The 25,021-nt window shown below is 34.6% G+C and overlaps 1 protein-coding gene across 4 annotated transcripts in view; it reads right to left on the reverse strand.

The window, feature by feature from the left end:
* Window positions 1-25,021, reverse strand: part of LOC150105668 (voltage-gated inwardly rectifying potassium channel KCNH6-like) — a 373,820-nt gene that overhangs the window by 91,188 nt on the left and 257,611 nt on the right. For all 4 annotated transcript variants that reach the window (XM_090394297.1, XM_090394298.1, XM_090394296.1 and 1 more), the window contains one exon: window positions 15,308-15,701. In XM_090394297.1, the coding sequence (XP_090250423.1) occupies window positions 15,308-15,701 (394 nt within the window). The remainder of the gene's footprint in view (window positions 1-15,307; window positions 15,702-25,021) is intronic.

Here is a 25,021-nt window from a genome sequence, read left to right on the forward strand (position 1 = left end):
ATGGTTATTATCCTAATTGCTTGCTTGGTTTCTAGTAACGGGAGCGTAATGCGACACAACACTAACTCCTTGTTTTTCAGCTAAGTGGTGGTGAGTTCAGTTTCTGATGATAATACTACTGCAGAAACTATTTCAAGATTATTAACTGCCCTATAGCTAAAGTGTAAATATAATTTTCAGAAATTCTTAAATACTATGAGAGACGGTACTATCCAATTAAGAGTAAATATTTTATTAACATAGGTACATCTGATTCATATTTCATTTTACAGTATGTAAAATAGATTTAAGCAAAATAAAGGAAAATGTTTGGAAAAAAAAGTCATATAAGATTAAATAATAGAAGGAGTGACAATTTTATTATTGAGGTTGCATAATAAAATAACTGATCAAGATGGCAAAATAAATTTCCGAAAAATCTGCCGAACTATTAAAAAACTTAAATAATAATAAAAAAAGATTCGCCAAAGCAGCTTAAACTTTATATAGTGATGACCATTCTCACTCACTTTTGAAATTAAAACTATTTTCAAAAAGATTAAAATAAAAATATAGGCAGCATAAATGAATTTAAGAAAGTTATAGTACACACACAATTAAGTTATATAAAAATAAAGATATTAAAGATAGTTTTATGAGTTTACGATCAAGAAATATACTGAGAAATGGAAATACAAATGACTCCACAAGGGTGGCGGTCAACAATTGCACGATGAAAAGATCAATGAAGCTAGAATAGACAAAGCCCTTGTGAGAAGAAGATAAAAAAATTAGAAATTTGAGCTATCTTTCTGCAAAAAAATTCAAATATTAAAACATAAAAAATGTGTTTGTAAACAGAGATGGTACCGAATTACACATATTTTCATTTTTCTAAATGTAAATTGATTATAATAAACATTACCTAAGCAGAATAGTACTAAATAGGCAAGCTCAAATCAGGTTATTGAAAAATTTAGTGATAATGAGGAAGGGTTTAAACACTCCTCTGTGAGTAAGAAAATTGACGAGCATTGGCAGGTATTTTCATTTTGTGCCCCGTCCCTCGTGCTATCACTTACTCATCACTTCTGTACATTTTTATTATACCTAGAGAGGAATTCCCATTTCAGAAATTGCCTTTGAAAGCCAATAAATGATAAAATATATGGTGACTGACTATATATATATATATATATATATATATATATATATATAAATGAAAATGAAAACGAAATGTAAATCTACAGCACATTTAATACGGTGGGTGTTAGTGAAGAGGTTAAATAACCTGGAACTCTTTTCCAGCTACTCAGACCTTCAATATGGAGCATGGCGATCTCACACCGAGAGATGAAAACCATTGATTACCAAGATCTTCAAAAATATCTTTAATATACAACTGCATTTTTTTTCCATTTCACTATATGCTTACATTCAAATACTCCATTCTCAATATTCCTATGACGAATGTACATTGATTAAATGTTCTATTAGCAGGAAACCTGGGTGATGATTCACACCAGGAGATGAAAATCATAACGATATATCATCTGAAGACATTCATAAACACCTTTAGTTTACCACATACTATTTCCTCATACCCTAATATGATAATAGCTTATGTTCCATTCTGCGTATATTAGAACGAGATGACAGTCAATGCATTCAATAATCCGTGCAATGTCCAATCAATTAATTAATACAAATACTAACTATTCCAGTGCAAATGACCAATTTTGAAATTAAACTGTTAATTTTCCTCCCCCAGAAACTTGCGTCTAACTTCTTTTTATATAATTTGAACCTGTGACTACAGAGCTATTTTTCGAGGGTTCTGGGCAAAATGCCAGAAAAGTATATATTGTGGAAGAGGTACGAATATTTGCATAATAATACAGCACAAAGAACACACTTATTACAGCTCTAAAGAAGAAGAAAAAAGTAAAAAGGCACACTACAGATATTTTCAAATCTTTATCACACATTTTTGCTGTCCATGTTAAAGAGAAACCAATGATAACTATGCAGCCCAAAGCATAAAACGTACATCTTATAGAAAATAACTTATACTGTGTTCATCATTCCATCACGTTGTTCGTGAGCGTTCAGTAGTTGAAATACGCGCTAGAGCCGAACTTTCTTTAGAGGCTAGATAACGAATGTGTTCGTTATGCATTCATCGATTCTTCACAAAAGAACTCATTTAGGGAAGGAATCGTTAAAAAGAAATACAACTGTACAGCAAGTATGTATGCCATGTAATAACTCACAGATGACAGGCTGATATTTCCTTCTTTACTAAGTATTTGATATGGATTCAGCTTGTATTAACTTGACGAGATAATGAAATTTCAAATACTTCAGAACATTTTACAATTCATGTATTTGATATACGACACTTAACGAAGAACACGTTAAACATGTAAAAAAAGCAAACGTTCAGTCATTTGAAAAGTTGACGGTATTTTATCGCGTTAAATGCCAAACTAGGAACAAAAAGGAGAAAATTTACAGCAAAAATAACTAACGCAGCATGTTATATTTGTTAACTACGTACCCGATTTACCTGTTTTGAGCGACGAAAAAATCCAGACTTTGTATGACACTGGATAATTTATCTTTAATTCAGAACTACAAAACATGTTGCCAGTAGTCAGAAATAATTCTAATGGATTAATCGATTTGGAATGTCTCTGATGTCCATATAAAGAAAGTTCATGAGATGAATCATTGAAATGGCTCTGAAAAAAATCACCTTTGGAGAGCAGCAATGATCATTGACAGCTTGGCAATAAAAAAATAAAGAAAAGAAAAAGCGAAGTTGTTGTGCGACGACGCCGATGGTGATCATACGGAAGGAAATATGTTTTCAGATAAAATAAACAAAAACAATTTTCGAATAATTTTTTTTTACAAAACGTTTTGGCGTTTAGTGATCTGTTTATTCATATTTAATTTTTCAGATAGTTTTGTGGATAGAGGAACACTGGGGCCATTCGCGTTTGAACAGTGAGACAAAGTAGTTCTTTCCGAAGGCGAGTGCCATTTTCTTCCTTAACATACAACCATCTAATAATGGTTGTATGTTAACCATTAATAATGGTTTTCATCCATCAGATTCATGTTGTTCTCCTTCAGTAAGCATATAATAATGAAGCATAGCAGGACTACAATCTGGATTAAATCCTACCATTTTAGAATAAAAAGTATATAAAAATTATGATTCTAGAGGATTCAAGATTTATTTTACAAATGATAATAAAAATGTCTACAGCACATATGCTGAAACAGATATGTTCAATTGTTATGATAATTATGGACCAAAAGTACACAAGAATGCAATTGCAAAACCGACCTTTTTATTGTATTGGATGATTTCTTTCTGAAATTGTTAATTTTTACACTTTTGTGGAGCATGCTAATGCGGAACATTTTCAAATGTCCAGTCAAAGGAAATCAACTGACTAAAAAGTGAGCATTAATAATGAAGCCAGTAACAGAAAAATTCTTAAGAAAAATACAGAAAGAGTATGAGGAAAATTTTCTTTCTGGTACACCCTCAGGCATAAACTTTCTTTCATATTGCCGCAATCCACGCTCAGAAAGATTAAGAATCATCTTACGATTTGGATACAGAAAAGTATTAGCATGCATATCACCTTGACTACAGAGAGTAAAGCGAAAGATGTTGACATTATGACAATGCAGACGCTGTTAACAATACCAAGGAAACTTAGGACGAGTAAGTAAAACCTACTACTAGAAATTAATGTTGGCAGAAACATTAGATGCAGGCAGTTTATTCCTTCAAGGGATTGGCTGCTATCTACGAAGCAGTAAAGCGAATCGCAAAATTAGCCAAAGATGGTATACAGGTAAGCTTTTAGATTGAAGAATGCAATACGGAGAGGTTGATCGAATCACAGTTGACCAAGATGACTAAAGCAGTTCTGTATAGATAAAAATGTCAAGGGAAAGCGATGACAAAAGTGGTATGCGATCTAGTCGATTAATTCTCTCATTCTTTCTATTTCATTGCATAAAATTATTAAATACAGTGAAATATTATTAATTTCATTTTACTAGAATTAACACATGGTACAAATGCAATACAAGATGTAATATGTAATTACAATATACAGACCCATTATGGTTCATTATTAAACTCAGAACTTTGAAAAGAACGTCTGAAAAAAACTTAATCATTTAAAAAAAATATGCCAGTGTATTGCCTGTTAATTGTATGCTTTCTCTAGCCAGTCTGAAACCTTGCGGGATGAAATATCTTCGTTTCCTAGAGGGAACATCTCCTCCACCTCACTTTGAGACCAGTAGCTGTTTAAAAACTCCTTATTCATGTTCCTCCGTCCTAGACACATTCGAATACAGGTCCTCCACCACCGAAGGGCCATATTGTTTCGTCCCTGCCATTGGACTACGAATGCAAAGTTAACGAAAGGAAAATTATCTTACCCTTCTAGGAAACTCAATCTTCTCAATCTAGTCAGTCATTTCCATCCAATGGCAGACTCTTATACGGTAATGTATTATGCAATGGTTTTTATTGGGCACATCTGCCAATAAAAGACAAAACATAAAAATTGGATTTGCAAAGCTAAGGAATATAATCCTATTTCTTTGATTTTTATTTTTATTTTTGAAATGTATGCATCATGGATTTTTCGGTCATGGATCAGAATCGTCACTCCTGGCAAGCGAGGCATCATGTTTATTATTATTATGACATTTATTTTACCTTATTTTATTTATTTATTTATTTATTTATTTTATAGTCCTCTTAGGATACTCCACAGCGTTGTACACTGTATTTAAAATGTTCAATAATCATTAATTTTAGCTGAAACGTTCCAAAATCCACATCTATTATAGTCTGATGAGACTTATTACCATTTTTAATTATGGACTAATTATGCTTTCTTCCATGATGTAACTAGGCACATGCTAGACAAGTACGACTGCTTGAATAATCGATATACGAGTAAGATGTATATATATATATATATATATATATATATATATATATATATATATATATATATATTGGGGAGTGTATAGCTGAGTACAATTGAAGAATACCATATGAATCAAGAGAGATATTGCAATCCAGACGATTGAAGATGTTTTTTGTCTTTCTGGTTAAAGATTAGAGAAGGAATGTGATGAGCTCTTCATGGTACAAGAATAATGGTAGGTAATTTTCCATCGTTGTCTATACAAGATACGGACAAGATTGATGCTTTTGAACTCAGCATAATTTTATTTTTTAATAATGCTATTACGTTATTAATATTATACCACTTCAAGTCCGGATTATCTAACCCTTTTTAACCTAGAATAATAATGCGTTAAAATCTTTAAACCTTTTCTGACTTATAGCTGTATTAAGCAACAATACATAGTGGAGAACTCAATATTTTATAGTTTTACTGATTATAAAAATATTACTAATTTAAACACGCATCACTATCCTACAACGAGGTAATGCAGGAAAACGATCTTTAAAGGGTATGGCTTTAGCAATAACCTTTAAGCTAGGGAGGCACAGACCGCGGCCCTCCGTTGATTTGCTGGCGACCCGCCTCACCGTGTATTATTTTAACTTTAACAAGTTACACGATAGGTAATTTTTAAAAATGGTACATGCGCAAAGCAAAGTAGCTGTGACGTCACGATTGCTTGTCTACTTACGATAATCGATTAGTAATAATGTTAACAAATTTTATAATTCGTCTATTTGTCATATGAGTATTTTGTTTTCGTAGGTGCTGTTGCTACAATTAATTATCACCCCTAGGAAATGAAACGGTAAAAAATAAATTCTACAATGGATAAAGAAGGGCCAAGTAGGAAACGCAAACTACAGGATGAAAAACGGCAGTTTCAGGATAGCTGGACCGAAAAATATGGTTTTGTGCAGTCGTTTAATAATATCGTGTGCTTAATTTGCAAAAGTGCTGTAGCCATACCAAAAGAATACAATATAGGGAGGCACTATGAAAGTCTGCATTCTACATTTTCAAATCTACCCGAAGAACTACGTAAACAAAAGATTTCATTTTTGAAACGAGAATTGACAGGTCAGCAAGTGATGTTTACAAAACCTATTCAACATTCGGAAATCGCAACAGAAATAAGTTTTGAAACATCTCGCCTTATAGCAAAAAAGGTACCGTCCATTTACAGAGAGATTTCGTTAAAGATTGCCTTGAGATAGCTGCTAAAAAGTTGTCCTGAATCAGCCGAAAAATGTTGAGAAAATTCAGTTAAACAGGATGACTGTGCAAAGAAGAATTACTGCAATGTCGGAAAATGTAAAGGACCAATTAACATCTTATTCAAAGAAATTTGCCTATTTTTCATTAGCTATTGATGAATCAACTGACATTACTTCCACAGCCAAGTTGTTAATATTTGCACGTGGAATAACTCAAGAGTTTGAGGTAAGTGAGGAGCTGATTGGAATGAGTTCATTGTCAGATCAAACGAAAGGTAATGACATGTTCACTGGGCTTTTGGAACAGTGTTCCAAAATTGATTTAGATCTGACAAAATTATCAGGTATCATGACTGACGGAGCTCCTTCCATGATAGGAGCTAATTCTGGAATGGTAACATTATTGAAACAGCATTTGGAACGGCACGACGATGAGTTGATACAATTCCACTGTATAATCCACCAGGAGAGCTTGTGCCCTAAGGAACTTGGATTTGAACATGTCATGAAAGTTGTGGTTTCAACAATTAATTTTATAAAATCCCGTGGCCTTAATCACCGACAATTTAAAAAGTTTCTTGAAGACATTGAAAGTGAATATGGTGACTTAATTTTTTACACAGAAGTGAGGTGGCTAAGTCGTGGACAAATTGAAACGGTTCCTAAATTTAATTGATGAAATTAAAATCTTCATGACTGAAAAAAAAACCGTCCCTGACAAAAAATCCGGATTGGTTATGTGACTTAGCCTTTCTGGTTGACATTACTAATCGTTTACATACGTTAAACGCGACTTCAGGGCAAAGATCAATTGGGTACTCAACTTTACGGCCACAGTTTGTCTTTTCAGTGCAAGTTAAATCTATTTCAAATCCAACTGAAGTCAGGGAATTACATCCATTTTCCTAATTATAAGAAAGTTTCTGAAAAATTTAATGTCAACTTCAAAACTGTGTATGTTGAAAAGATTGATAACTTGATATCAGCCTTCAAGGATCGGTTTTCTGATTTTAAAAAAGTGAAACCGTTGCCTGATTTATTTAGCAATACTTTTGCCATTTTGCTCGAAAATGCACCCGAATCAGCACAGCTTGAACTCATCGACATTCAAAACGACGAGAGCTTGCGAAATAAATTTAACGAAGGCAATTTATTAAACTTCTGTCGATAAAAACAATCATGAATGGTTGCTAGATAATGCATTAAAATGTGCAAGCCTCTTTGGTTCAACATATATTTGGGAACAAACTTTTTTAGTCATGAATATTTACAAATCGAAAAATAGGAACTTGACTGATGAAAATTTAGAATCAATTTTGCGTTGGCTACTACACAACTCGAACCAAATATCAAAACAATTGTCAAATCAATGCAATGTCACGCATCAAATTAAATTCAATTACTTTTTATTACCTTTTTTGTAACAATTATGATAGGTATAAATAAAATAAACAATATATGGTAGATAACTTTCAAGTTTTTTTTTTGGCAGCCCTCCCGTAACAGCGGAACTATGCGGCCCTCGGCCTTAACAAGTTTGTGCATCCCTGCTTTAAGCCATACAAGAATACTACTCATACACGCATGGAAGTGTGATACGGAGTGTATTTCAGAGCAAACTAAACGTAGTGCTTCACTATAAACAGCAATCAACTTAATATTATTACTCACCTCAAAACAGCCCTTTTCTAAACTTATGCCTGATTTTTCACTCTTATACAGAATTGTATTTTATTTATTTAGAAACTTAAACTTTATAATTAATAATTTGTTAATTATTACAAATGGAAGATACAGCGCCATCTTTATAACAAGAAACTTATTACTTCGTGAAAGTAGTTTTTTACCCCCTTCTAAACTGCGTGTGCTCGCTATATACTTGCGGGATAAACTCGAGATTTCCTGAGGAAAAATGCTGCCGGCTTACACAGCTTTCTCTTGTAGGGCGACAGGAATGGAATCGAGGTCACACCAGCCAAAGGAAGACATAGCTGCAATGGTATGCTAAGAATTAAGTAAGGCTATGTAACTTTGAATCACTGAATGCATATCTGAAGAATTGGTTTGTTTAGATTACGCCAAAGCAGAATAAAAGTGTTCTCTGACCAGTTTACATATATTGCAGGAAGGAAAATCCTGCAATATTTAAGTGAGGAAAACGGTAAAATATTAAGACATTAAGCAACTTATCTACATGAGATGGTTGTTCGTTTTCATCAACGAACTGCAATAAGTTAGTAAATCGGAGGGGAATAGTTCTAGAATATTATAAATAAGTATGAAAATTTATTGAAATATAATATATAAATGATGAAATCCTTCCTAATGAGCAGTGCCTAATTATTCATAATCAGCAAAAAATTTAAATATATACCTACATCTCGCAGATTTTTTTCTGAATTGTTATCGGAATATTCGAAATTGTTGAGCGTGAATATCCCAATAAGTCGGCATTATCTCTCTTCTCTGCCTGCTAACTTAGAATGACAATGTCTTTGACAAAGTATAGGATTTACTGAATGCTGAAGCTCAGAATATAAGCCAACCACCCGATGTATTTCCTTAATTTATCGTTTTAAACAAAATTCCAAGTCATCGCTTGAACGCAGATGTAACTATTTTCACACAAACCATATATTAGAAATTACTGGCTTCATTATTTGGATTAAAATCAAAAATATTAAGAACACTGATCCACCACCTAAATGTAAGCGTTTCTTCTCAGAACAGTCGATACTGTGCTGAATTTTCTATGTATGTGGACCAATTGTGGTTAGAATAGTAATTTTCTTTACTTTGCAAATATTAAACATCTTACACTCTTCAACAATCTTTAATTGGTAAAATTAATTCATACTCTGAGAAATGATGGATCACTTTTAAACTCTGTGATCTGAAAGCTAATCTTTTTAACTATATCTATTCAGGAAGTGCTCTTTTACTTTTGGAAATAACGTCCCTTAATTAGTGACCGGACATTAATCTTCACAGTGAATTACATAAAATCGAATTCTATGAATCGCCACCCACCTATCAACACACACCAGAATTTTGTCTTTTATATGTTTGTTCAAGTGTGCTCCCCACATTCTTAGTTGTTCCAAGAATTGTTCAGATGAAAATAAAATGAAATGGCATAACTGATTGTGAGTTAGAAGGGTGAACTGTTATAATTTCTCATTAACACTCTTATTGAAATTTATATTTATATACTAAGTTATCTTTGTATTAGGAGCACCCATCTCAATTTACATATTCGACGCGATAACGAAATACCACGTGATAAAAACGTCACGTGCGACTACTATAAATGGGCACACCTATCCTCTGTACATAATCAGTAAACGTTTGCGTAATGGGGAAACGTGGCGACTTAAGCCAATTTTATCGCAGGCAGATAGTTGGGGCCCGAAAGGCAGGTGCCAGTATCCCGAAAGCAGGCGCACTTGTTCGTTGTTCCTGTACTATTGTATCAAGGGTGAACCGGAACTGGATTAACCAAGAACAGACATCCAGTAGAAGGGCTCACATTAGTCAGCCACGCGTGGTTGATCCTAGAGGTGAACGCTTGGTGTCACGACTGGTATCTCAGCAACTATGTGCAACACTAACACAGCTCGCCTACCAGTACAACAGCGAGGCATTTCGACCCATTTCCACATGCGCCGTACCTTACTTCGCCTGGGGTTCCCCAGCCGGAGACCAACAAGGGTATCCATGATAATGGCCAGGCATCACAAACAACGACTCGCATGGGCCAAGAAATGTCGGCAATGGGACCCACGACAGATGGACGAAGGTCATCTGGAGTGATGAGTCCAATTTTTGTAGCACCATGCTGATGGCCGAATTCACATTTGGAGGAGACAGTATGAAGCCCTATCTCTGATTGCACAGTTGAGGTTCAATAGGGCGGTGGAGGTGGATTTATGGTCTGGGGAGCTTTTTCCTGGTACATCCTAGGTCCGTTGGTTATCATCTCACAAACACTGAATAGTGAACGCTACATGGACTGTTAGCCGAGCAGCTCCATATCTGCAGGAGGTCCACCCCGACCACAATGTCATCTTTCAACAGGACAACGCACCTTGTCATCGGGCTCGTACAATTACTGAGTGGTTGGAGAAACACGAGAACGAATTCGGCACATTGCCTTGGCCCCCAAACTCCTCTGACTAACTCGATTGAACATGTGTGGGATATGCTAGAACGGTGTGTGAGAACTGTTGATCCTCTTACACGGAATGAGTGTAAACTGACGGAGTTGCTGCAGTGGACATGGGTCGAGTTACGCGTGGAAGATATTTGACACCTTATGGAATCTCTTTTTAGGTGTCTGCGAGTCGCGATTGCACAGAGAAGTGAGCCAATGCGTTATTAGGTAGGTGTTCCTAATGCAAAGCTGAGTGTATTACAATAAGCTACCTAGTAGATGACACATAAGCTATGAATAAAATGCGCTGTAGCGATAGCAAATTACTCCTAATCGATATCTGTACAGAACTATTTTCCAAGGCAATGTGAAGCTGCTATATAAAAGTAAAGTTTACGATAAAAATTATTAGTAACTTCAACGTTCTCTGGATATTAACAATTTTGACATTTGTTTCATCAAAAGATAAATCGAAATGGAGATATCTAAACTGCACTGAAAGAATACGATTTTCCATAAATAGCACAAGATTTGCCGATAATCTAAGCATTAGCAAGTAACTACAGTTCTGGGGAAACTTTAAATTGAGATGAGTGAAGTTGAAGAAGTTTGGTCGGGATGTTTTAAATTACGCTAGAGGCATCTAAGGCTGTGGATCATTGTATTATGCCTGTGAGTTTGATGTGTTCTTCTCGCTTCGTCTGTTCTGTGAGCGAAAATCCTTGCCATCTCTGTATGACATCATCTGGCTGTGTATGCAATGAAAGATCTAAGAATTTCAGGGAAACAATAGGAAGTTCTACAGTGCGCAAATTAGAAATTAAATTGGACAATTTCAAAATAAGAAAGGAAATGCAGGTATTATTACTTACATCTACTTTTAAAGGGTGTTTTCACTGCGCGGTGGTTGTAATCCAGTTCTCCATGGTGAACGGTCATCCCAGGAACTATCTTGCAACTAACTGTCTCTCATCGCCTCCACAAATCGTCCTCTCCACGTAAGTCGAGGCTCTTCTCTATTCCATCTTCCTGGTGGTGACTAATTCATCACTCTTTTGGTCCATTTCTCATTGGCCATCCGTTGAACATGCCGATCACATTTTGTTGCAAATTCAATCTCTTCATAGAGGTCTCGTTCTCTTTTAAGGAGAGATGTACATATACTTTGTCGTAAGGCATCCATTTCCACACCTCTTATACGACTCTTCTACCTTACATTCAAAGTCCATCTTTCTCCCTCATACATCACAATACTATCATTTGGATTATCATATCGTTGATTTACTGTCGAATGTCTTGACTCCACGGCACAAAACTGAATTGCTTAATGGCATTACGATTTTGGTTTAAGTGTGTGTGTGCGTGCGTGCTGTACACACACACACACATTCACTCTTCAACGTGACAAAATGAAATAAGTCAATGAAATACAGTGGTACTTTTTATTATTGAATCATTTTGAACTAAACAACTAAACACTGTATCAGAGATACGAAACGCAAATAACTGTGATTTACAAATATATATTTGTGAACAAGAATAATTTATTAAAGCAGATATAATAACTTTGAAAAGTCAGTGTGTGTGAGGTTCAAAACAGGATAGTTTTGAATACTGTGTGAATGTGTTTCTACACATTCCCACAATATTATTAACAGAAAAGCAGATGCATATTGAGGTCATCCAACTATGTAACGTTACAACTAAATTATGCAATGAACAATTAAAAGAGGAACTGGTCTATATAAATTACTCGTCAAAGCTGAATAAGCAATTAACTCGTAGGCTAGGTTGGACTTGTAGGAGTTACCGCTGAAGCAGCAAAGGCTATGAAGCCAGTATATTATGTCTCGTAACTGCGTTTGTTTAAGCAGATTGCTTGCTTTGTGGGATCAAAAATCAACGTTTCAGGGAGAATAATCCCTGCAACCTTTATATTAGAGTAACTAGCTCATATTCAGCTGAAAAGCCCTTATAAAGTTCTTCATGTTCTGAAAGGGATTCGAACCGAGGTCTTTCCATTCACATGCCATCGTTATCACAGGCTCAGCTACCAAGAATAGTTCTTTCAGGAAAATCGAAATAGACTAAAATAGGCTGATAAATGTGTGTGGATGAGAACAGGTTGGATGTAAAGGAGCGATTTAACATTAAATACGGTGAAAACACTTGATGACTTAAATGAGTATAATAGAAGGCATGCAATGTAGAACGGGGTTACGTATTTGTGAACTACCTTAAGCAAACCCGATCCAATTGCACATTTTGGATACTCTGAAAACTAATTTAAATGCTGTAAAAAGGACTCGTTTGAAAATATTTTAAACCCACTTAAAATATTAATCTATGTAAAAATCTGGTTTCCATGGTCAAAATTTAGCAAATGCATTTTTAATTTATTTTTTAAAATACGAGTTGATTTTTAGGTATTAGTGAAACGGATTAAGCAATTTTATGATTGTCGGGACTATAACGGTTCCGAAGAGGGAGAGGAAATTATCATGCATATTAAAATTAATTTTAGTTTTTATCAAATTGAATAAAATCTCTACAGAATGCAAATACTGATGGTTTGTGACACACTATTCGATCTATTTATATTCGCTATTTATAGTGCATATGATTGATATATATATTGATATGTTACGGCTAAAGTACAGAAATCAGTTATTCTAAAGATTATCTAGGTATTGTGCAGATTAATTAGGGTGATCCGTTAAAGTGCCGAAAATTGTTTCATTTCTCAAATTACCTAGGTAATCTGCAAATTACCTACTAGGCACTCGTTAAAGTGAAAATAAGATCTTTGCTGGAACAACAGCAACGTTTCCGTACGCTTAAATTAACATAATGTTATTTATTTATTTTTCGATATCTAAAGAATCAAGTTAATACAATCAAACAATCAACAAATTAGTTGATAGAATCAATCATCAATCAATTAACAAACTATAATACAAAGAATCAAACGGTTTAAAATATTATTACAATTAAGGAAATGAATTTGCAAAACATTTGACACTGGCGAAACCAAACTAAAAGTGGAGGGAGAGGGGAGAAGGAGTAGGGAAAGGAAATGAGAGAAACAAACTTTTGAACTTTAACGATACCGAAGCCGTTAATGTGCACATTACCTAGGTAAAATGCGGAAAACTCTCGATTCCGCACGTTAACGGACCAAATCAGTTAATCTGCAGATTAGCTAGGTAATGTGCACATTAACGGCTTTCGATCTTTAGCGGTAACATATACACTGACTGGGATATTCGTATGCTAGATAAATATGCATGGTTTTGTATTTAACACTTTTATCTCCAAACAAAATGTATATCTACATATAGTCGATGTACATATTTAGATTATGTTGCATTTTTAAATCAACAAGCAGATGTATGAAGTAGTCGCAGGCATTCTCACAATTTGACTATTCATATGTGAGAAATCAAACATATTTTTCCAAATCAAATTGAATGTCAGTGGGTTTGGACAGACACGCGTCTTCTATGAAAAAACAGTCAAAAAAGCTTTGAATGAATAATGCAGAAAATAATTTTTTATTAAAGCACTTAAAGTCTTTTCGTTATTAAAAATTTAAGTGCTCTAACAAAAAAAATTCTACTGCAATCCTTATTTATTTTTATGTGCATCACACTCATGAAAAATTGTGCAACATTAGTAAAGTAATATCTTTGGTGGCTTAACAATTAGACAATCGGGAAACCCTCATCCAGAGACCAAACATGGGAATTTTTCAAATCACTTCTGGCTTCTAATAAATAGGATGACGGTACTGCATCGGGGATGAAAATATCTACAACCTAAATGCATCCATCTAACAGTACCATAAGTTATTGAACTACAAACTGTTTTATAAGTCTCTTCGCATGGGGTTTTCATCTCCTCTCTTCTGATAGAGGGGGAGAAGAGATGAAAAGAGTACTCAGACTGACACGTGGTGCCTAAACAAATATAAACTTATAACCTCTTTGAATATCTAGTCAGTAGCTGCTCAAGTAAGCTACCAGACGAAACAGAAATTAGAACTTCAAATTACGTATCTGAAAATAAGGAATGGGTGAATTTACTAAATGTGTCAACTGTTAAAAATGACCTGTTGAAACTATGATAACACTCTGAAAGTAAAATGCCGGCATTATTAGATACTGTGATAAACAATTTTTCCTTCCTCTATAAAAATTGGTAACAAAAATAAAGCTTGAAGGCAGATAGTCGAAGATTTTTTGTCCTTTTATAAGTTTGTCCAACGGAATACTCGTCCGGTCGGACATTTCGTCCAATCTCAATTTGTCTCATCGATGTCAACTGACTATGATTGTCACCTGTGTCAACTAACTAACGTGTGAGGGTGGACCATGCATATTGTCTTGCGCACTTCTCTTTTGTGTCAACTGACTAACCAATTTGTCAACTAACTAACCTAACCTAATGTGTGAGGATGGACCATGCATATTGTCTTGCGCCCTTCTCTTTTGTGCCAACTGACTATTATTAATGATCACAAGTTACTTATAACTCCTTGGACTAATATGAAGAATTAGACAAACAGGACTGGAGGAAATGTCTTCTTTTCTTATTATTTATTACTTTTCTCTTCCAAAATTACTGGAAGAGAAAAGTAATAGACGAAATGTAGGGATTGAACTAGATTTGCATTGACGAAATAAAAAATTTATTGGAATGCATTTCCCTAAAAATGACACAGTTATGGTTTCACTAGAAATCGACATTCTGAATATTTCAATATAACCACAGCAAATCTCGTTTAGGTTTATCAAACCCACTTAAACTATTAAGCTTCAATTTTAAACTAAACATATTAAAATCATTTAATGAATACCATGTTCTATGAGACATAACATTTTTTAACGACATTATAATCAGTTTTAAAATGTGAAGTATTTGATAAATATACTTACATCCTGCTAGCATCACAAGGATGGAGAATATCTTCTCCATGTTCGTATTGGGAGCCACGTTGCCAAAGCCGACACTGGTGAGGCTGGAAAACGTGAAGTAGAGGGCGGTGACATACTTTTCCTTGATGTTTGGACCCCCATGGCTGTTATTGTAGAATTGCCCTGTTGTGTTGGCTAAGTAGTCCAGCCAGCCGATCTTCGGATTCAGCAGAGGGCGCTCAGCAGTGGCGATCGCGTACCAGATACAGGCCAACCAATGAGCAACCAACGCAAAGGTAGCCACAAGGAGAAGCAACACGGCGGCTCCGTACTCCGAGTAGCGGTCGATTTTACGGGCAACCCTCACTAATCGCAGCAGACGTGCGGTTTTCAGCAGACCAATTAGAGTTGTGGTCTGCGAAACAAAGAGAGAGATGTTACTCCATCAGGGGACGCTTTATAAACTGTATGAATATGATGACGGTCTATAGGCGATTTTGTGCATGACAGCTAAATAATGAAGTGCAGGTTCTCAACTATTACAGAAAAAAATGTAAAAGATGCGAAATGCAGTAGAGTTTGACAAACTGTCTAGATATGAATGATGAAAATCTATTTCGTAACCAAGCTTGCAGCAAGTCTAAAGTAGCTTTAAGTATGTAAAAGCGTTAGGTTTAGCGTTATTTTTTTTTCGATAAGGAAATCATTATGCAATTAAATAAATCGAGATGTTAATTTATTAATGCAGCATATTGACTTTTAAAGGAGTTCATATGATTTTGTAAAGTCAAATCTGCCTAAAAATTGACATTTCGGTTTATTTAGTTAAAAAGCATTGAAAAGCATTTTTCATTGTAAGCTTTTAAACTACTTGAAACATTGTGCAGAGTCATAACCATTAGTGCAACGAAAGCCATCAACAGTATTGTAAATGCATAAGCTTAGGTGGGAAATATCATGACCATAATTAGCGAAATGTTTAAAGATTAATACAATCAGATAGGGTCATCCAATTCTTCATGGGCACTTTACTTAGGAATACAGCAAGCGGAAAAGAATAAAATGGATGGTTACATCATTTTTTTTTCGATGACACCAAAACAGCATTCCTTAAATTTCAGTTTCATGCCGCTTAACTGATTTAAAATAATAACATAAATGAAAGAAATGCAGCAGCAAAAGGTTAGCTATGAAAATTTCGTTGAATATCCAGAATATAATACTAATCAGAATGCTTGTGCCAAACAAACATCTTTAATTATAGCAAAAATAAAAATTGTTTTAGAACCGATTCATAACTTGAGCAACGTTTTATACAGTCAAACCAAACAACCTATATTCATGTGACAATAAAGCATTTTTCCCACAGGAAAATAGATGGCAAGATGCACAAGTATCTCTCTGTTTAATTTAATCGCTACATTTATCTGATAATAAGGTTTATAATTACATTTTTCCAGATGCTAGTACACTTGCAACATCATGAACGCTTTCTTCGTTCTAAAATTTGAGATCTGAAAAACTAAATTAATGGTAGTCTACCGCTTTATTTCTATTCTTTGGAACTGCTTTCCTCGTACATATTCTATAAAAATTATAGCATACAGAAATTCGTGTAGTTTTTTCTAAACATTCGAAATGCAGAAGTGCTATAGGTTCAAAGCAAAATATTTCAAGAACTCGAAACAAAAAGAGTAACTGGAATTAAAAATCAAACCATGCCCTAGGTGTTATAAGAAGAACAGCATATTATTTAGTAATGAATACCTTCGCAGAGAATAAGAAACTGTGTCTAGTTTTGAGACAAATTTCTGCCTTACAGCCTGATTTCCGCCATATAAGTCATGTGAAATGTACTTCTTACATGTAATGCGGTTCACAACAGAAATACTTTAACTTCTCGACGCATTTTTCAACAAATTGTGGACATTTTTTAAGAAATGGTTATGATAAATAATGAGCATATTATATATTCAGTACCTTTCATGTCCATTTATAACGCTGGTGCCTGTCGTCGCGAACAGAGCCGAAGGTGTTTCTGTAGCCTATATAGGACTAAATTTAGCGCGCGAGAGATGCATAATATATTACCTAATGTACAAGAGTCAGTTTCTGTCTATTCCTCGTAATAAAGAGAAAACAAATAAAATTGATCTCACAGCAAATGCTATGTATGATACAGTCAGCCACCTGATAACAGACGCATTTCAAGCTAATTGCATTTATCAGATAGAAATACCCCTGGCTTAGCAACACAAAGCACAAGTTAACGTTTTAGTGGTATGCTTTTTCTTCTTAATAAATGATAAAGACACTCCTTGTTTTCCTAAAAAACATAACAGACTTGGTGAATACATTTTTTAGTGATGCACTTAAGTTGCTTATTTACAGCCACAGTGCCTACTACTTTGAACCATTAATAGTTTCAAAACTCACTACAGTAACAAAACTAATTGCAAAACTTGAATTTATCTTCTAACTTCAACAGAATTCCATACAAAGAAGTGTCAAAATTAGTCAACGTTTTCATCTTAGAGCAAAACTAAAGTGTTGAATTAACTTTGATAAAAAAGCAAAGTCAAAATCATGATACTACAATGAAGCTTATACATGCTGCGCATTGATACGAACGTATTAATATCAAGGCATCCAATTCTTTCAGTGATTAATCATTATAGGAAATTTACTTCTAAAACGTGATAAAAAGTCTAAATTTTTTACACAAAATTACAAAATGTTCTGAAATTCAACATTTATAAAATGATCCTCCAAACTTAAAGCACAAAGAAAAACTGCCATCTCCGTTTCACCCTGCTATGTAGAAGTAAGCTAATATTTCTTACACACTATTCTGGTGTAAGGGTATCTATCCCATGTCATGGGACATCCCCCCCCCTCTCCAACTACAGAAAAATGGATGATGCTATGCAATATGCAAATTTTGTAGCCTATACAGAATATGATCAGTGGTTAACTTAGTCATTTCAATCTTAATGCCAATGTGTACAAGGAAAGCAATGACATCAAAAAGAAATAATAGTTGAATGCATCAGAAAAAAAGTCTGTTATGTGCTACTTCCCAGCAGTAATTTCAAGTCCATATTTCGCAACATCTTGAATAGGTGATAGTGAGTAGAAGATTATTATTATTATTATTACGGGCGACTCCAGGGAGTCCTTAGACTCATCGAGGGAGGTCCTAAACATCATGTCCACACAACTATACGACATTCTCACAGTATATCTATCATACCTTGCCTTGAACTCACTCACCGTCATAGCACCCACAACAGATTCTGGCAGCTTATTCCACTCATTTACCACTATAAAAGTAAAGAACCCAGCTCTAACACCCCCCTGCTAACCACACTCTTGCCCAGCTTCCATAGGTGTCCCCTAGTTCTCCCACCACCAGTCCTGATCTCAAAAATATCCTCTGAATTAATCCTATCGAAACCTTTTAGCAATTTGAATGTCTCAATTATATCTCCCCTCTTCTGCCTATCAACCAATTTCTGCAACCCACAAATCTTCAACCTGTTCTCATATGGTTCATTCCATAGACCTACTGTCATCTTGGAATTTCATGCCGGCTGGGAGAGTTCCAAGGTTAAAGAAGTATGTTGTCAGTCCGCCATGGAATTTTGATAGAAAAATCAAAACTCCATGGCGGACTGACTCAGGAAGTTAAAGAGCCGATTAAGGAAAAGAAAAATGAACGTCGAAAGTGCCTAGCGAGTAAGTCAGCTTGTGCTTTAAGGGAAAACGAAGAAAACTAAGAAAGTGAAGCGATATGTAAAATAAGCTAAACAAAAGTCATGGGAAGATTGGGTAAGAACACGGAAAATAAATACCAGGAAGGCGGCAAAATATTCTGGAGAATATTGAAAACAGTTAGAAATGAAGGAAAGAGTATTGTCAAAAGAATCCGAGATGATACAGATGATAATGAAATTGAAGATATTCTAGATGTCCCGAGTAATTACATTGAAAGGCTTCTAAACGAAACAAGCAGTGGAATTCTAGAATAAATGAATACTCGATAATTAAGGAACGACAATTTAAGAAATGCTTTAACCCAAGTTCTAACGAAATGCGTCAAGATTGATTCATAATTATGGTATGCTGAATTTATGAAAATCCCTCTGAATGCTTTAATATAATTAAAGCATTCAGATGGATTCATACGGAAAAACTATAATTCTGGAATATATTTCCATATTTATAAAATATAAATATGGAAAACGTGCATGTCCTAAAAATGATGATAGAAATCTAAATAGAAAAAAAGCGAGTCTCACAGCATTTAAAGATGAAAATAATGGCTTACTCGCCTGATGTTGGAGATTTTCTCAAAAGTTCAGAAACAGAAGTCACATTAATTCATACCTAATTGGATGTTTTTTTCAATATTAACAAATATTTCAATATTAATTCAACTATTATTAATATAAAATATTATTGAAAATCGAGCTGAGTCAAACTGAAGATATAAGGTGAATATTTTCTTTCTCTCTCTCTCTCTCTGCCAAAACCATATGACAGGGGGTCGACAATCTTTTTTTGAGTGAAGAGTTATTTTTGATGTAATTAAAAAAAAATCCGAAAAACCGCACCTCAGTTAAACTCGGGAGGGAGAGGAGTTTTTTAAGAAATGTAATAGACCGAGAAGGTGTTTCATTAAAAATATATATATTTAATGAAATATTTATTAATATTGAAAAAAAAAACACATCCAATTAGGTAGGAATCAATGCGACTTTTGCTTCTGAACTTCCTGAGCAAGTCAAGTGAGTATGCCATAATTTTCATCTTAAAATGCTTAGACTCGCATTGTTCAGACGGTTTCTTGATTTATTTTTAATATACTTTATGTCAGAAAATATTTGTTCCAAAATTACGAGGGTGGTCTGAAAAGTTCTCTGCCTCAACCATAGATGGCAACACTATCGGCAACATTTTTTTTTTAAGTAGGTACATCTGTCATAAACATGGCTGTGAAATTGCAAGTCATTCTATCAAGTAGTTTGTTTTATACAGCTGTCTGAAGCAAAAGTGTTATCCCCTTGAAATGGATAAATTGAGTATCGTTCGGTTATAAAATTCTTTGTAAAAGGTTTAACGCCAAAAGAAATTCATTCACAGTTCATAAAAGTTAATGGGCACTCTTCTGCTTCGTTTTCGATAATTAAGAAATGGCTGCCGAGTTTAAACGTGACAGCACCAGCGTTGATGATGATCCACGTGAAGGATGCCCGAAAAGTGCAACAACACCAGAATCATTGATCAAGTGCACTATATGGTATTGGATCATCGGCGAGTCAAAGTGCGTGAAATTGTTCTACTATAGGCATTTCAAAAGAACGTGTAGGATATATTTTGCATGAAGAATTTCAAATAAAATGTTTTTCGGAAGATGGGTGACGCACTTGCTCACAGCAGATCAAAAACGCACTCGCATGAAAATCTCTGAACAGTGCTTGGAGCGTTTTAATAAGAATAAAACTGCTTTGTGCGTCGATTTATTACTATGGATGAGACTTGGATTCACCATTACACACCAGAATCCAAACAGCAGTCAAAACAGTGGAACGAAGCCGGTTGTTCAGCGTCAAAGATGACAGTCGTTCCATCAGCAGGAAAGGTCATGGCATCGGTGTTTTGGGAGGCTAAAAGCATTTTGTTTATTAATTATCTTGAAAAGGGTAAAACAATAACTAGGAGTTATTCCGATCTTTTAACACACTAGACGAAAAATTCGTGAGAAAAGACCCGGTTTGCAGAAGAAAAAATCATCATTTTTCATCAAGAAAATGCACCTGCCCACACAGGTGATTTGGCAATGGGAAAATTAAGGGATTTGCACTATGAATCGTTGGAACATCCCCCCCCCATTCCCCAGATTTGGCTCCCTCTGACTTCAATCTCTTCCCCAAACTAAAATTCTTCGCTGGTCAGCGTTTTCCTTCGAATCAAGAGGATGATTGCAGCTGTAGAGGAGTATTTTGCAGATCTTACTGAGAACCACTACAGGGACAGGATAATGGCGCTAGAGCATCGCTGGAATAAATGTATTAATCTTAAGGGAGATTATGTTGAAAAATAAAAATAATTTTGAAATTATAAATTCGTTTTTTCATTGTTCGGCCGAGAACGTTTCAGACGACCCTCGTACATCGAATCGAAAACCAAGAGAAGTCCAAATGCGAATATTTTCAAATTTATGTACAAGCCGAGAAGATATTCGATGCATTAAATACACAAATATTATTTTTCCTGTTTTAACTATTTTAAACTCGCCACTGCCACAACGATTAACTCTCGACATCTTGAAGTATGTATGCATGTTCTGCTCGCGATGCACAGGCAAACTAAAAGGAGAAATGTTTGCGGCGTGCTCTTGTCGTACATATAGGCTAAAAGTTAAAGAGCCGCAGTTACTTGTTCAAAGAATCGCATGCGGATCGTGAGACACATGTTTCCGACCTCTGCTATATGACAACATAATTCACTTTTCATAATAAAGATTATATTTCAATTGTAATAATGGAATTTTATCATTAAGGAGTTTAGAGTTCTCAAATTTATTTATATTTTCAGCTGAATTTCAGAGTGTGAAATCTAAGCACTTGAATCGCCATTGTAACGTGGATAGAATTTACTTGAAACCATCCAAGTGCATCCTTGATCAGTTAACCTGACTGAGCGTTTTCCTAGAGAATTCTTTAACTTGGGAATAACAAATTAATGAAATTCAAAGCGAAACCTAATCTACATATTTCTTCCTTGCCAATACATATAACGCAATGCAATACAATGTGCTTTTCCAGATAGTGTAAACAATAAATATAATTTAAAAGAATGTAATCACCGTGAACTGATAATTCACTTTAAATAAATTCTGTTTTAATTTTAATTTGAGGATTTTAAAAGAACAGAAAATGCCAAAGAAGTATCGTGTGTAATAAAGGATTAAGATTAATATTACAGAAGAGAAATGAGTTATAATAATTGTGATTTATAATAGTACTGGGTACATTAAGAATAAATGGTTATTTACAAAAATAAATAAAATTGTACATTTGTATAGGATTAAATCAATTGATTCATTATTATACTTGATTCATTATCGTAGCTGATATACCAAAGATAACAACATTGTTTCAGAATTTTTGCTATGTAAGAAATTTGGCTATTTTTTTAAAGACATGGCAGGCCAGAAACAGGACTTAATTAACCAAGTGATAACTAAAGAGCAGTGTGTATGCAATGCGTCCTCCAAATGACATCAAAGCTACCCCAGACAGAATATTTTATTCATCCAGCCACTCAGGGTGGGAGTCATCAATGCTGCTTCTCTAAGTGACTACCTGTGCAGTGCTTCTCTACGTGACAACCTGGACGCAAACGCTCATCGACCGAGCTTCGTAATGTCTTCGTGCTGCATGTACTGTAAAGGTTACTTTGTAACAAAACAGAAAACTGTGCTGCTACACATGAAGCCACATTAACAGAATTCTTTACAAGAAAGTGGAATATATACTGTTCTAAACAGAAAGGGAATTACGATAATTACAAACTGAAGCCAAGTATATTTACACAACTGGCTCACAACCGGATACATTTAAGTAGCTCTTTGTTCATGCAATGCAATAACGAGACATATCTGCACTTTGCTTAGACACTGAACATACACTATTACGTACAATGAAACGTTTTAAGTGCTCAAGCATCACTAATAAGAAGTAGTTTCAAGTTTCATAACACACCACTATTATAACTACTTAATAATTAAACGTGTAATATGTATTCCCAAAATGCGGTTATACTAATATGACTGTACATCTGTATATTTATAATATACAGAGTATGTCAAAAATAGAGAATGAAGTCTTTATTCTTTTCTTTCTTTCTGACATATATTGATTTCGAAGCAGTCATGTGACTGTTGTTCGGAATTATCGTCAAGGCAACGAACATAAGGGGGATCAAGTGCATGTGCTCTCCGGAGTTGGTATGCGAGCGAGCGAGAGAGAGAGAGAGAGAAATTTTGATACTTCAGTCAGTGGGTGACTAGTTCCACCTCGACTGAAAAGTTAAGAACCGCGACAAGATTAGAACTCACGCCTTTCCAACCAAAGAGTTCCACTTGTCATCCTTCTAACTTCAACAAATATGCACTTTCTAAAATTAAAAAAATTAATTGCAGTTGGAGATTGAAACTCTGGATCATCAGTGAAGTGCAGACATATACATAATATGATATATACGTCAAAAGTACGACTTACGTTATTCACTTAAAAAGTCATTTTAAAATGCATACCCCCAATCATTAGGCAACTATTAAAATTTCTTTTATCAATATTGCTGATGTAAAAGTAAGATGAAGTTCTATGGTTTCTCCGCTACAAATTATTAAAACTACTATCAGATAGATGATAGTTTACGAAAAGAGTGCACGATTTTTCATGTTCAAATGTAAGGTTATAATCTGATTGACATTTGAGTAAACATAAAGATCGAGGTATTAGAATTTCGTACAGCCATTTTAATTTCATGAAACGGCTGTACGGAATTCAGATAGAAACTGGCCCAATTGTCATTACTAAGTCCTATATAAAATGTATGTTCTGAATATCTAAAGAATGAATCGATGTAAATGTTTATATTATTTGTTTATATTATGCTTATATTTATAACGCAAACATTTTATTGGAATATTTGGAAAGATATGCCTATTATGCATGCACGGTATTTACATATCTAGTTTTCGAAAATGGGAATCTTTAATATAACATGTTAATAACGATATAAACGGTTAAGGATAAGATACCTGTTACTCAACTTCACCGATATAATTATGTGATGTGAGTGAAGTTATGCTGGTCTAGCTGGTCGTGTGGTTAGCGTATCTGCCCTCCGGCCAAGAGGCTGAGGGTTCGAATCTCGCAATGGGCGTGGATGTTTGTGATTATTCTACTAACTCTATGTGGAAAGGGCATCTGCGACCCTACCACTTCCTCTAGCATATGACTGCACTCCCCAAAACCCAATGAGGTACAGGAGTGACCATATGGCGTCACATGTGAGTAACTAATTAATGAAGTTATAAATATATCTGATCTAATTCGAAGCTATGGCATGCAAGCTGCATCAGTGATCTGTTTTGACATTATTGCATCCTGGAGAATTGACTACTGATTTTTCGTAATGTTCTTCTATGATTCATAACGCTATTTCGCCAGAATTTTATAGAGCAGCATACGACATAAGTATTAAGCTCTTCTGATGATAATCAAATTTGATATAGGTTAATAAAATCTGGTAGCATGAAATCCCATTGCCTTTAATTTATCGACCTTGAAGTGATGATATACACCGATCTTTGCAGTTTTTTGCACAATCGAACACGATCAGTAAATTAAAAAAAATGGAAAAACGCTTCGAGCGAGTTGAACATTTTATAATACTTGAGAAAATTCATTTTGTTAATTTCTTCTGACTTATACAGTTGATTTCAATTTCTTCACTAAAATGCAAATCACATTAAAACATTGGATCAAGTACAACATTAAATAATCCTAGTCACTTTATGTAAAGTCATTCAAATCTAAGTGAATTTTATGTACGTATAGAAGATGAACATCTTTACTTCAATCAAGTTAGAGATTGTAAACAGTACTGTTTGTCATGTTTATGTGTAATCCGAGATTATTTCTTCTTTTGCAAAAATAA

This window comes from Typopeltis vanoorti, chromosome 6 (assembly GCF_054136105.1).
Source record: "Typopeltis vanoorti isolate ZY-2024b chromosome 6, IOZ_Tvanoo_1.0, whole genome shotgun sequence".
NCBI classification, from domain to species: domain Eukaryota; kingdom Metazoa; phylum Arthropoda; class Arachnida; order Uropygi; family Thelyphonidae; genus Typopeltis; species Typopeltis vanoorti.